The sequence below is a fragment of the Lampetra fluviatilis genome, chromosome 11 (assembly GCF_964198595.1).
Source record: "Lampetra fluviatilis chromosome 11, kcLamFluv1.1, whole genome shotgun sequence".
Taxonomy (NCBI): Eukaryota; Metazoa; Chordata; class Hyperoartia; order Petromyzontiformes; family Petromyzontidae; genus Lampetra; species Lampetra fluviatilis.
Window position 1 is genome coordinate 1,600,354 of NC_136285.1, and position 13,611 is coordinate 1,613,964.

Here is a 13,611-nt window from a genome sequence, read left to right on the forward strand (position 1 = left end):
TGTAACACAGTCTATGATGTAACACAAACTATGATGTAGCACAAGCGATGATGTAACACAAGCTATGATGTAACACAAACTATGGTGTAACACAAGCTATGATGTAACACAAGCTATGATGTAACACAAGCTGATGTGACACAAGCTATGATGTAGCACAAGCTATGATGTAACACAAGCTATGATGTAACACAAGCTATGATGTAACACAAGCTATGATGTAACACACGCTATGATGTAACACAAGCTATGGTGTAACACAAGCTATGATGTAGCACAAGCTATGATGTAACACAAGCTATGATGTAACACAAGCTATGATGTAACAAGCTATGGTGTAACACAAGCTATGATGTAACACAAGCTATGGTGTAACACAAGCTATGATGTAGCACAAACTATGATGTAACACAAGCTATGATGTAACAAGCTATGGTGTAACACAAGCTATGATGTAACACAAGCTATGGTGTAACACAAGCTATGATGTAACACAAGCTATGGTGTAACACCAGCTATCATGTAACACAAGCTATGATGTAACACAAGCTATGATGTGACACAAACCAATTCCAGTCAACCAAATACAGGTGCCAATTCCCAAACTGTCCAGGTCAGACACAGGACAGGTGGCGACCGATCTCACCAGGTGTGATGGTTTGTGCTGTGATTCCATAAGAGTGGAATCTGACATTTACACACTGCACACACGGACATTTATACAGCCATATCACTCACGATAATGGTCAGAAGAGAATATTTAAATAATTATGGCCCAAATCCAAACAAAAACGGGCATAAATGTGTTGAATCGCTTCACACGTCACGCCAAAACGCAACGACCCCGCTCCCATGGTGCCGTCCGTCCGCGTGGTCTGCGGCGGAGTCCACAGTGGAGTCCGCGTGCGAGTCGCGCTCAGCCGGGCGTCTTCTTGGTCCACGCGTCGCGCCGGCGCTGCACCGCCCTCTCCAGCAGCTCCGACGCCGCGGAGCTCGATGCCTCGGAGCGCGCCGACAGCAGCGCGATCCGCTCCTCGGCGCCTGAAGCACGGACAACGTCGAACCTTCCTTGAGCACGACTAAACTGCATTTTTTTTGTTTACCAGGTAAGGCCCACTGAGCTATATAAAGTAGCTATTTTTCAAAAGCGACCTGGCCACAAATGATAGCTCAACGAAGTCGCTTATCATCACGTAGAATCTTCTAGCGCGTTTTGATTACAAATGTGGAGGGAAAAACCAGAAGAGCCGGAGAAAAATCCATGTGACCACGGGGAGAAAGACATCCAAACTCCAATTATACAAACTACAGAGTCGAGAACCAACCCATGTGCTCCTGCATACCAAGCGAGGAAGTTCACATCTCGCCACCGTGGCGCACGGTCATGAGCGCTGGCAGAACCAAACAGCTGCTGCTCCATGTGAGAAACAACATCTATAAACAGTCAATACCCCCTCCTTTACATATTTGTCCCTCCACATTGAAAGAAAGTAATTTGTACACATCCCATCAGCCGAAAGGCCTTCTGGGAATGCATCATGTCAGCAGCATTGGTTTAATGCAAGCAAACTCTGGACCGGTTTCTGCACGCAGTATTTCATCAGCAGTCTGGCTCGCTTGGACCCATGCTGGTAAACTGCGAGATGTTTACAGGCGAAGACCCTTCTCATAAACAACACAAAACGATTAGTGTCGTTGTGTAGATTATAAATAACAAAATAAATAAGCAGACACTTCTCCATGACATGCCTGTCCCTCCACGTAAATTTTTTTTTTTACACATTCAATCATCCATACGGCCTTCTGGGTGTGCATAATTTCAGCAGAAACCAAGTGATAACTCTTGTCATTGTGCCCAGTTATAACTGCATCAGTGGTAGTTGTTTACAGAGTGGTAATGTTTTAACCCATGGGGTGATATTTAGCAAAGCGCATCATAGTGGCCATTAGCTATTGCAACCTGGAGAGCGGTGGTACGATAGTTCATGCCTTAGTCCAGTGGTTCTCAACCAGGAGTACGCAGACCCCTGGGAGTACGTGGCAATGTCCCAAGGGGTACGTGAGGTTATTTATAAACGTGTGTGCAATTATATCATACACGAGAGTCATTTGGCGACTAATCATGTATGAATCTGCCAATATAAAATAACCACGATACAATTTAAATCCACATGGTACCCTAGAACGATATAAACGACCTTCCTAAACTCATTGACAGGGTGCAATGAGGGCGATGCTGGCTGATGCGCTGTAGATTGTTGTTGGCGCGATGACGGAGAGCTCACCCGGGAGGAGTCTGGCAGGAGCGGAGTGGAGGAGCGGTTCCCGCGCGGGGGAGCTGGGCCATGGCTCCTCGCGCAGGGGCAGCGGGTCAAAAGTCCTTGTGCCCGCGCACGGTAGCAGGTCCGGCGCTCGCGCTGCGCTCTGTGGGGCGGCAGCGTAGGGGGAGTCACCCGACCGGGTGGGCGCTATCGAGCTGTGCCGTTAAAAGAACGGCGACTCGAAGCAACTCAAAATATTTTACCTCTCTCTCCTTGTCTAAAGCACATCAAGCCTCCCGTAAACCACATTTGTGTGAGTTTCTGACAGTGAAATCACGTCAGGGCACGCAGGTACGGAGAGAGACAGCAACCAAAGAAGGTGACCAATTAAGATGCATAGTGGTGATTGGCTGGCTGCAAATGCAGACACGGTGTAGGCACCTCGGAGTCTGGAGATTGAGGCGATAGCGGCGGAAGCCACGGGCTTGAGGCAACGGGAGGTCGCCAGCTTAATGAATGAGGAGTTAATGAGTGAGGGGATATAAGGCGATGAGACACGCGGGGAAGTTGTGAGTTGGGTTGGTTGGAGTGAAGACAAGTCCGGGCCCCGCTCTCAACACCTCGTCCTCTCCAGCGGGGATGCCTGGTGCCCCGCTGGAGGCAGGGGTGAGGATGGAGGAGCGAGGGTAGACAGGCTAGCAGCGGAGAAGCTAGCAGAGTATATAGTGAGAGGCTAGCAGTGGAGGAGCTAGCAGAGTGTAGAGTGAGAGGCTAGCAGTGGAGAAGCTGGCAGAGTGTATAGCGGAAGGCTAGCAGTGGAGGAGCTAGCAGAGTATATAGTGAGAGGCTAGCAGTGGAGAAGCTAGCAGAGTGTATAGTGAGAGGCTAGCAGTAGAGAAGCTAGCAGAGTGTATAGTGAGAGGCAGTAGAGAAGCTAACAGAGTGTATAGTGATAGGCTAGCAGTGGAGAAGCTAGCAGAGTATATAGCGGAAGGCTAGCAGTGGAGGAGCTAGCAGAGTAAATAGTGAGAGGCTAGCAGTGGAGAAGCTAGCAGAGTATATAGAGGAAGGCTAGCAGTGGAGGAGCTAGCAGAGTATATAGGCTAGCATTGGAGAGGCTAGGAGAGTGAGAGAGAGAACAGGCTAGCAGTGGAGAGGCTATGAGAGAGAGAGAGAACAGGCTAGCAGTGGAGAGGCTAGGAGAGAGAGAACAGGCTAGCAGTGGAGAGGCTAGGAGAGAGAAAACAGGCTAGCAGTGGAGAGGCTAGGAGAGTGAGAGAAAGAACAGGCTAGCAGTGGAGAGGCTAGGAGTGTGAGAGAGAACAGGCTAGCAGTGGAGAGGCTAGGAGAGAGAGAGAACAGGCTAGCAGTGGAGAGGCTAGGAGTGTGAGAGAAAGAGAGAACAGGCTAGCAGTGGAGAAGCTAGGAGAGAGAGAGAACAGGCTAGCAGTGGAGAGGCTAGGAGTGTGAGAGAAAGAGAGAACAGGCTAGCAGTGGAGAGGCTAGGAGAGAGAGAAAACAGGCTAGCAGTGGAGAGGCTAGGAGTGTGAGAGAAAGAGAGAACAGGCTAGCAGTGGAGAGGCTAGGAGAGAGAGAGAACAGGCTAGCAGTGGAGAGGCTAGGAGTGTGAGAGAAAGAAAGAACAGGCTAGCAGTGGAGAGGCTAGGAGAGAGAGAGAACAGGCTAGCAGTGGAGAGGCTAGGAGTGTGAGAGAAAGAGAGAACAGGCTAGCAGTGGAGAGGCTAGGAGAGCGAGGGGGAGCGGAGCGAGCGGAGCGAAGCAGCATGAGCGGGAAGATCACGACGGAGCTACGGGGTGTCGAACGCGAGGAGTTCTGTTCAATAAAAAGTGACAGAGGAGAAAAAGAAGAATTTGTCCGCGTGAATAAAAACACGACACATTATTTTGCTGCTATAAATTTCTACATGATAAGCCACTTTGTTGAGCTATCATTTGTGGCCTGGTCGCATCTTAAAAATTAAGTTAACACCTCAGTGGGCTTTGTCTGGTAGGATCGGGATGGTTTAGTTTTATTTGTATGTTTTTTGGGTGTTTGCCTTTGCTGTACTTTGCACTCCTATCGTGTTTGTATTGTTCGTTGTAACGTTCTTACCCACCCCAACTGGCTTATCGGATTCCTCCAGGATCAAAAAATATTATACTGGTAGGAACCTCCTGGTTACATCAGCCCACAGGGGATAATTCTGTCCGTCCGTCCTGCATCCAAAAATGGGAGGGGTGGAGAGGGGAGGGTGGGGAGTGGCTGGGTGGGGAGGGGAGGGTGGGGAGGGGCTGGCTGGGGGGTGGGAGGGGTGGGACTGGGTGGACTGGGGCTGGGTGGGGAGGGGCTGGTCACCCCGTGGTGCCCTTAAACGTTTAACCTACTCACGCCGGCTTGTGCCCGCCCTCACAGTCGGCCATATTTGCGGAATACACCACGCCGCCGCTGACCCTGGCCATTGACCAAGCAACCCAACGTTCCTACCAGCTCCCACCGCAGGAATGTGTTGATTCTGACTTCTGTGTGGCCAACCCCCACTCTGAACCCCTCCCCTCTCCCCGCCGCCCGCTGTGGAAACACACGCTGCTCCTCCGTGCAACAGCAGCGTCGAGACCCTGCTGCAGGCTCTTCCTCCCTTTCATCTCTCCTGACCCTTTGGCTCCGTTTCTCTGTTCCTTTCCCATCCTTCTCTTCCATTCTCTCTCTTGTCTCTTCCCTCCCCTTGTTCCTTTTTTTGCTTCCATAAATTATATCGTTGACTCTACTCCCCATTCCCGTGGCGTGTGGCATACACTACATACTTCATCTCCGTCCAGGTGTGACTGCGTGTGTTGCTTAAGCAACGCTATCGTTGCATGTACTGTAGATTGCGACTGGGTTTTTGTTGATGGATTCGGATGAACCAACACAGGCATTCATCTTGGCAATGTCAATAACTTTCCCTGATATCGTGAGAGAAAAGTCAGTGTGTTTTTTTTGTTTGTTTTACGTCCAATTGTATTTACATTCGTAAGCACACTTTGGGCACGCTCTTCAGAAAGCATGTGGGGTTTTTTTCTGGAAGGACACAACCCCAGCCAGCCTGCTGATCGTTGCTCGCAGGACGAGGGCCCGGAGCCCCAGCCCACGCGCCCGGTGGGCCTTGGCCGGCCCTCACCTGCGAGCGAGGCCCTCAACTTCGTGTGAGGAGGAGCCCTCACCTTTGAGCGAGGTGGAGCCGCGCTGGCTCCATCGCGATACTTGTGCGGCGAGAACGGTTTTCCCAGTGGCGTCTCCCTCCGCTGGGACCCCAGCCCCTCCTTGGGAGGAGACACCAGCAGGGCACCCCCTGCGGCAGGTGGAAGCGAACGTCACGGGCCCGGTAAACTAACGCCGCTCGACAAGCGCCGATGTTTCACAAAGCCCATGGGCCGACGTCTGTTTACTTATTTATTGCAGTAGATGGATACGCACCATACGTAATGATATCTATTCGTCGCAGGTGGTGCTACTGTATGCGGTAAAATGAGGGTCAATGTGTCTCCAAGCTCACAACAAGAAATGGGAAACATTCATATACATGCTTCATGTACTTACATAATGTGCATGTGTAGTGGTGTTATTTCACGCGGACAACTTCTTATTTTTCTAGATTTGAAGTGTTCGTGACTGCAAGGATCCATACGCTTTGGTTCTTTCGGTAAATAAAATTAAACTCTATTTTTATTTTATTAATAAAATACAAATTTCTTTGTATTTTATTTTCACCTACGTGACTTTACCGAATAAAATAAAAAAATATATATTTTATTTTCACCTACGTGACTTTACCGAAAGAACCAAAGAGTTCTTATTTTCCTCCTATACCACTTTTATTCGAACAGAACTCCTCGCGTTCAACACCACGTAACTCCATCGCAACTTCCGCTCTGCTCGCTTCACTCACTCCACTCTCAGCCTCTCCACTGCTAATCTGCTCTCTCTCAGTCTCCTAGCCTCTCCACTGCTAACCTACTCTCACTTTCCTAGCCTCTCCACTGCTAGCCTGATCTCTCTCTCACTCTGCTAGCCTCTCCACTGCTAGCCTATCACCACACACTCTGCAAGCTTCTCCACTACTAGCCTCTCACTATATACTCTGATAGCTTCTCTACTGCTAGCCTCTCACTATACACTCTGATAGCTTCTCTACTGCTAGCCTCTCGCTATACACTCTGATAGCTTCTCCACTGCTAGCCTCTCGCTATACATTTTGCTAGCTTCTCTACTGTTAGCCTCTCGCTACATACTCTGCTAGCTTCTCTGCTGCTAGCTTTTTGCAAAATGCTCTGCTAGCTTCTCTACTGCTAGCCTCTCGCTACATACTCTGCGGCTAGCTTTTTGCTATACACTCTGCTAGCTTCTCTACTGCTAGCCTCTCGCTATATACTCTGTGTTCACTCTTCTCTTCACTCCAACCAACTCAACTCACAACTCCCCCGCGTGTCTCCGCAGATCACCTTATAACCCTTCACTCATTAAAAGACCCCAGGTGGCCGTCATTAAGCCTCCGCTCACGCAGCGTCTCTGCCACGCTGATCGCCTCCATCTGCAGACTCCAAGACGCCTACACCGTGTCTGCATTTGCAGCCAGACAATCACTGCTATGGTTCTCTTTTAGTCGCCTTTCTCTGGTTGCTCTCTCTCTCCGCACCCGTTTGACTCCACTGTGCGCCGCTCACACATGCGTCTATTTAAGACTGAAACAGGAGGATTTCTCCACAATTCTGGCTGTCCCTTGATGAGGCTGGTTGTAATCACTGGCAAAACTCCACGGTACTCGAATTTTAAATGTTCTGGGTTTACGCTGCAACACACTGGTGTGCTGAACTAGTAACTAAACGCATGTTTTGTTTACGAGACAAACTTTACTAATTGGCTGTGTCAGGTAATGGCGGGTTTCACGACACATTTATATTTACGCGATTTAACCCCAAAAAAAACTATGATAGATTCATATCCTGGGAGCATCTCCACAGCATAACTGTGGGTAACTCCACACAAGGTGGTCCTCAATTGTGAGGGACAGGGTCCATACCACAGCCGGACATCGAGCTCGCAAACTAAGCAGGGGGTGCCGTTCGGCCGGAGGGATTAACTGTCGTGGAAAAGTGGGCACTTCAGGCGGAAGCGCGGCGGCCGCGTGTTTAACGACGCCTCTGCCCCCGTGTGTCGCGCTGCGCTCCTCAAGCAAGCGCGCGTTCCTACAACACGGGGGGGGGGGGGGGGGTTCCGGGAGATCCGTGAGATCCTAAATTCCCCAAACAGACCACTCGCATGCGCAAGAGGCGTCCACTCGGCATTCGTGAAGTATTTGTAACGCGCAGCTTTTTGCAGGCAATATTTACGATTCGTAGTTGGTTGAGGGCACGCAATGATTCGGCCAAATTAGTGTCGTTATGGACGCTCCACCACCTGACACGGTTAAATAAATCAATTATCACCAGCATGAGCGTTTAAGGCAGCAGCTATTATCGGTTCGGCTTACCAGTAAGTTGATTAAAAATTCTCACAGCCAAATTAAAACTTACAAATGGAGATGTTGGCGTGTGGAATCCCAATTGAATAATTCGTGGGTCATTTTCAAATGAGGGAAAGGTGAACCATGACGCCGGCACATGATGGCCCACTTGTTTTAAACGAGATTGGTTGGATCTTTAACGTGTATTTGTCCACGTAAAATATTTGTATTGTACACGTTAAAGATTTGCATTTGTACGGTTAACACGATGCAACAACCAGGGACGGGCCTGCCGAATTCACCGCCGCCCCAGTGATTCACGCGGCGCGCTCCATGTAGTGCGGCGCACGAATCACTGGGGCGGCAGTGAGGTGGACCAATCCAACGGCCCTGCGAGGCCACGGTCCTGCGCCCTTACCGACCGCCGGGGTGGTGAGGTCGTGGTGCGTGCGCTGAGCTCCCCCGAGCGCTGTCAGCCTGGGGGTGGGGAACCGGCCGCCTCCGTCTCCGCTCGCCTCTGACCCCACCGAGGCGGTGCTGCGTTCCGATTTCACAATTGCAAAGGGAACGCCGTGGGTGCTCTTTAAAGATGCCGCTCCTCACGCTCGAGCGACTCGCAGCAAACCTCTCAGTCCCGCGGTGCCACTCGAGCCGACGTCACCACACGGTGACCACTGTACAGTGCAGCAATGTCCCTGGAGTGTGCTTCTGACAGTCACAGCAGAGCTCGTTAGACACTGCCCATCACACGACAGGAGCATCATTATCGTCGTTGTTGTTGTTTACATTGATCGTAAGTAGTTTTGCAGCGAGCCGGATTTTTCAGCAGCCGGAGCAGGGCATCCATTTCCCAATTAGTACAGCTGGCCAGCGTTTTACTGGCGTTGCTTGTCGTAGGAAATAGGTCATATAAAAGAAGAATTAAGGAATCTTACGATTCACATCAGACAGTCTGGGACACACAGTGTGGGTGGGTGAAGCTGTGTGATCCGTGTGGGGAAATGTGTTTTTTACAAGAAATAAAATGTCCGCTCTGAGCTCTATTGTGGACCCACTTTGAAAAGCACAGCTTTTTCCAAAGTTGCTTTCTACGCTGGGCCCTAGACAGCAGAGGAAAGAAAGGTGGCTATGCTAAGATTGCTCGCATACACAGAGCACGGTGGTGCAGGGCGGCGTCACCTCCAGCGCTCGTGGGCGTCGTCTGCTTCCTCCTCCGCAGTGTGCGGCCGAGTGCCATCCGCGACGAGCTCCCGAGTCTCGGCAAACGTGGCGGTGGGGGCGGCAGAGGCGGCATCGCCACTCGCGTTCTCCCCCCAGATGGCTGCGCTATCCGCCGGAGGCTTGCCGAAGGCCTCGGTCGCCACGCAAGCTGCGCCATCAGCCTCGTCCGCCGCTCCGCCTTTGAAGTTGTCCGCACGGCCGTTACCCACCTGTCGCTCTTGTGCCGTGCCGGCAACTCCACCACCCTTCTCGCGTGGTCTCCGAGCCCACGCTCTCTGTTTATCTCTCACTCTGTTGGGACAAAGCACAAGAAGACAAATAACATCCTCGTGAGCCAACTCAATTTCGCCAGCCCACACAGCAGAGAGGCGATTCAAGTGTGACTCTTAGAGGGGTTCTGCTACCACACCGTGTGGGACTTTTGTTCTCCGACATGATCGTGGCTCAGCGGGAGAGCGAGCATCTCGCAATCAGAAGGTCGCGAGTCCAAATCCTGGTTGAGCGTTGACTCAACCCATCATCCCTCCGTGGTCAATAAAAGCAATACCACTCAGGCGGGGAGTCACCAGTGGTTGTCCTTTCGATATCCTCTCGCCCACCATAGGAATGTGGAATTTCTACCGCTGGCTCTGCAGGGCTGTAAGCAGGAGATGCGCACCAATGCCTTAATGCTCAATCGAAGCAGTCGATCTCTTTGACTTTCTTTTTCAAAACAAGCTCGCGCTACGAGTCAATGCTCGCTGCACGTCTCTCACGATGAACGGGGCCATCGGCCCGGCGGTGTCACCTGGCCAGGTCCAGCGCCTCGACGGCGCTGCTGAAGTCCTCCGCGGCCACGCTACTGGTGCTCTGCTGGTCCCAGCGTTCGTTCTGCTCTGACAGGATCTGGTTGAGGTGATCGCGGGAGAAGTGCGTGCCCAGCAGGCGCCGCTTGTACAATTCTGCCTTCTCCCGTAGGTCCCGCACCTGCGCGCGTGTGTGCGACACACGGTTGCGGCGCACATAAGGAGGCATCCGGTTAGCGCAGTTGGCCATGTATGGTGCGAAAGAAGTTCTACATACATACATGCAACGAGCCAAAATTAAGCAAATGAAAGTACAGGCAGACCTTGACTTACGAACGAACGGTTTACGTTCCCGAGACACGTGCATAAGTCGATTTGTTCGTATTTTTGAACTAGAGATTTAATTGTATGTTTGGTCAGCGTTATAAAATGTGTTACAATTCCACACAAAAAGGAAGCAATTTGAAACTCCTAAATAAGATTAACTATTGAACATTTGCATGTGTAGTGACATCGCGGATGTCACTGTGTAATGCCGGCCCTCGAGAGGCACGGCGTGCGATGTATTGACAACGCGGGCACCACTAGTATGTGGGTGCAGTACTGGCCCTAGAGGAGCTCGGTGAGCGCTGACTGGCTGTGCTGGATGGCACCACGCTCTGCGTGCAGTGCCGACCCCTACAGTATAGGGTGTGAGAGTGTCGGCCATGGGGTTACTAAGCGCCATGGCACTCTGGTTGACCCTGAAGGACACGTGACTGGTAAAGTCTACACAGGGCCCCCAGGTGGGGGCTAGGAGTGGTCACGTGTCAGGGTCGAGATCCTGCTCGAGGATTCTAGAAGGTGGTCGTGGCTAAGGGCGGGGCCAGCCACGCCACAGAGAATATCAGCCGGGTCCCCGAGAGGGACCGGCTGCTGTTGTTCATCCTGAATAATCTACGTTCTACGTCCTACAGACTCTCCAACACGTGGACCTGGACACGAGCTGTGGTCCGGTCCATTGTAGCTAGTCACGGTGTAACTAGTGCAGTTAGCCTGGTGGTCACCACCATAGGCTGTTATCTGGTTAAGGGGCAGTTACCCCGTTGTGTTGGTATTAATAAATGTGTTGCCTCCAAAGAGTACATCTGCGACTCGGTTGAACTCACTACACATGTAATCCTGTAATATATACGGTATAGTAAATAAAACATAATATAAAGTAACATGAACATTTAAAAAATCTGTAATTTTCACTTACGTTGAGTCCTGATGCTGGCTTGGTATCAGAAGGGGTGTGCATCACGTGGGATGCTGGTAATCATTATATATCATGGAGGGTCGTTCCACGGAACAAAATAGTGCTGTGGTTCGCTTCGTGAGTACGACTGAAGTTTCGCAAGTTGAATGGTTAGCATAATAACATTTCATGGCTGTTCGTTCGTGAGTGCGGATGTTCATAAGTCGGAAAATCGTATCTCGGGGACTGCCTGTACACCTTTGATTATTCTCATCTTTGGCGGTGATAATGTTTCTTTATCTCACCGGTGAGCGAGCCGAAATAGTCATCGTCGGCACGTGGTTATATGCTTGCACGAGTGCGTTCTTGTCTGTGTCAGGTGGTAAAGGCTCTTGACGACACAAATTAGGTCAGGTGATTACTTGGCCAAACCCAAAAATGAATTACGAATCAGATTATTATCTTTGCAGTCATTGGTGACGGGCCTGAGACCATCACATCTCTGCAACGTGTGAAGCCATTTTATAAGGTCACCCTCATTTATAAGGTCACACTCATTACACACAAAGTGCTTGCCATAAATGAACCACAATACCTTGCTGATCTCGTCAAGGAGCATAAACCATCACGCAAACTCCGGTCATCCTCGCAGCAGCGGCTTTTGGCTAGCCATCGAACAAAGATGGCCACTGCATCGCGTGTATTCAGATGTGCCTCTGTGGCTGTCTGGAGCCCTCTTCCTTCTGATATTAGGAAGGCACTGGAGCTATGCACTTTTAAAAATTGACTGAAAACTCATTTTGTTTGAGCAAATGTTTGTGTTTATTTTGTTACCCTTCCCCCGCACCTCCGATTAGCACAGATGGCCATATATGGTGCGAAATAAATTCAACGTGCATACATACAAGCCAGTTTAATGACGAGCGGCTGAAGCCTGGATCTGCACCCAGAGTTCCCTACGTGAACCCCCAAGTCAACCTCACAGGTTAGGGTGGGTGGCTTAGAAAATGGACCCAATCCGTGCCTCTGATTGCCATTGAGACTGTACGACGACCCTTCTGTCCGTGTGGCCTCTGGACAGAGGTCATCAGCGATGCCTGATGACTGCAACTCATGTCGCTTTCAGGCCAAACTTCCTCACTTTCACTGTGGCAGTAAAACTAACAACCGACAGCCAGTGAGGCGATAGGGAAAATCTCCCACTCGGTGAGATATCTAACAATTTCCATTTTGTTGATATTTATCAGAGTAATAACACTGAATGTTTCTAGATTTGAAGCTTTCGTGACTGCAAGGATTCATATTCTTAAAAAAACTAAGAATACTGAATGTTTCTATACGCTGAGATATAGGGCCCTACAGTATTTAAAAAGCTTGAAATTTCAGGATCGCCTCCACCCTCGGCACCCCCACTCATCATCCCCCATTCGGAAGTTTGTAGACCAGCCTCTGCCAGCAACAGCCACTCACCTCAGCAAGCCACCCGCTGCTCCGGCTCTGCTCTGCACCCTGCACAACGACAAGAGCCAATCGTGCAAGGCAATTCCAACACAACCGGGGCGTGGACAAATACGGACAACGTGCGTCAAGTTCGTTCACAACAGGCACACCGCACACGCGAGACGGGACGGGACATGTGTGTCCCGCAAACAGCGACGGCGCCAATGGCTTCCGCGTGAGGATAATTGGGGGTGAGGAGGCTGTGTATGATTTAGCCACGTGCCGGGGTCAGGGACCGGACAGCCGAGGAGATGAGATCAGCTCGTTTGCAGGAGTGTGCTGGATTGTAGCATTGCAGGACCGTGACAGATGGAGGATGGCATGGGGAGACCTTCAACCAGCAGTGGATAGACCATGGCTCATAATGATGATAATGATAAATGGCCGTCACTGCATTGGGCATGACCCTGAGATCCCCTGAAGAAGGCCGCGCAGGTTGTGTGTACGTGCGTACATACATACATATGTTGAACATCTTTCACACCATATGCAACCAATCGTGCTGATTAGAGGTGCGGGGGAAGGACAACAAACTAAACACAAAAAGCAGTTCTCAAGAAATTCATTTGCAAATTAGATTTGCAAGTGCATACATCCAGTGGTTTCTTATTATCGGAAGGATTACAGTGTGTAACTTATGCACATCGCGTGGGTTGGTGACAATGGCCCAGTGGGAGTGCATTTTCCACTTGTTGCAGAGGTTCGCGGTTCGAATCTGGCAGCCAACCCTGGCTGATGCTGTGGGTGCATTAACCATAATATACTACGTGCCATCTACTTCACTGGGGATGGTAAAGATCCCGTGCAATGATTTGAAATCAGTGGGTGTCATAGTCCAAATATCCAATTCTAGATTTGAAGCTTTCGTGACTGCAAGGATTCATACTCTTTGGTTTTTTCGGGTAAAGTCACGTAGGTTAAAAAAGAAAACAAATAAATTAAATCACGACGTTTCGGAGGCAACACAAGCTTCCGTCTTCAGGTGAAACCATCACAGCAAAATTACTTGATACAGCAATTTTGCTGTGACGGTTACACCTGAAATTGCTGTATCAAGTAATTTTGCTGTGACGGTTTCACCTGAAGACGGAAGCTTGTGTTGCCTCCGAAACGTCGTGATTTAATTTATTTGTTTTCTTTTTTAA

The 13,611-nt window shown here is 50.2% G+C and overlaps 1 protein-coding gene across 2 annotated transcripts in view; it reads right to left on the reverse strand.

The window, feature by feature from the left end:
- SAXO6 (stabilizer of axonemal microtubules 6) overlaps window positions 1–13,611 on the reverse strand; it is a 22,357-nt gene continuing 8,746 nt past the window's right edge. For both annotated transcript variants that reach the window (XM_078860779.1, XM_078860778.1), the window contains 7 exons: window positions 12,437–12,475; window positions 9,750–9,928; window positions 8,921–9,253; window positions 8,160–8,278; window positions 5,463–5,590; window positions 2,286–2,424; window positions 1–1,041 (listed from right to left, as the gene is read on the reverse strand). In XM_078860779.1, coding sequence (XP_078716905.1) covers window positions 917–1,041; window positions 2,286–2,424; window positions 5,463–5,590; window positions 8,160–8,278; window positions 8,921–9,253; window positions 9,750–9,928; window positions 12,437–12,475 — 1,062 coding nt within the window. In that variant the 3' untranslated portion in view covers window positions 1–916. The remainder of the gene's footprint in view (window positions 1,042–2,285; window positions 2,425–5,462; window positions 5,591–8,159; window positions 8,279–8,920; window positions 9,254–9,749; window positions 9,929–12,436; window positions 12,476–13,611) is intronic.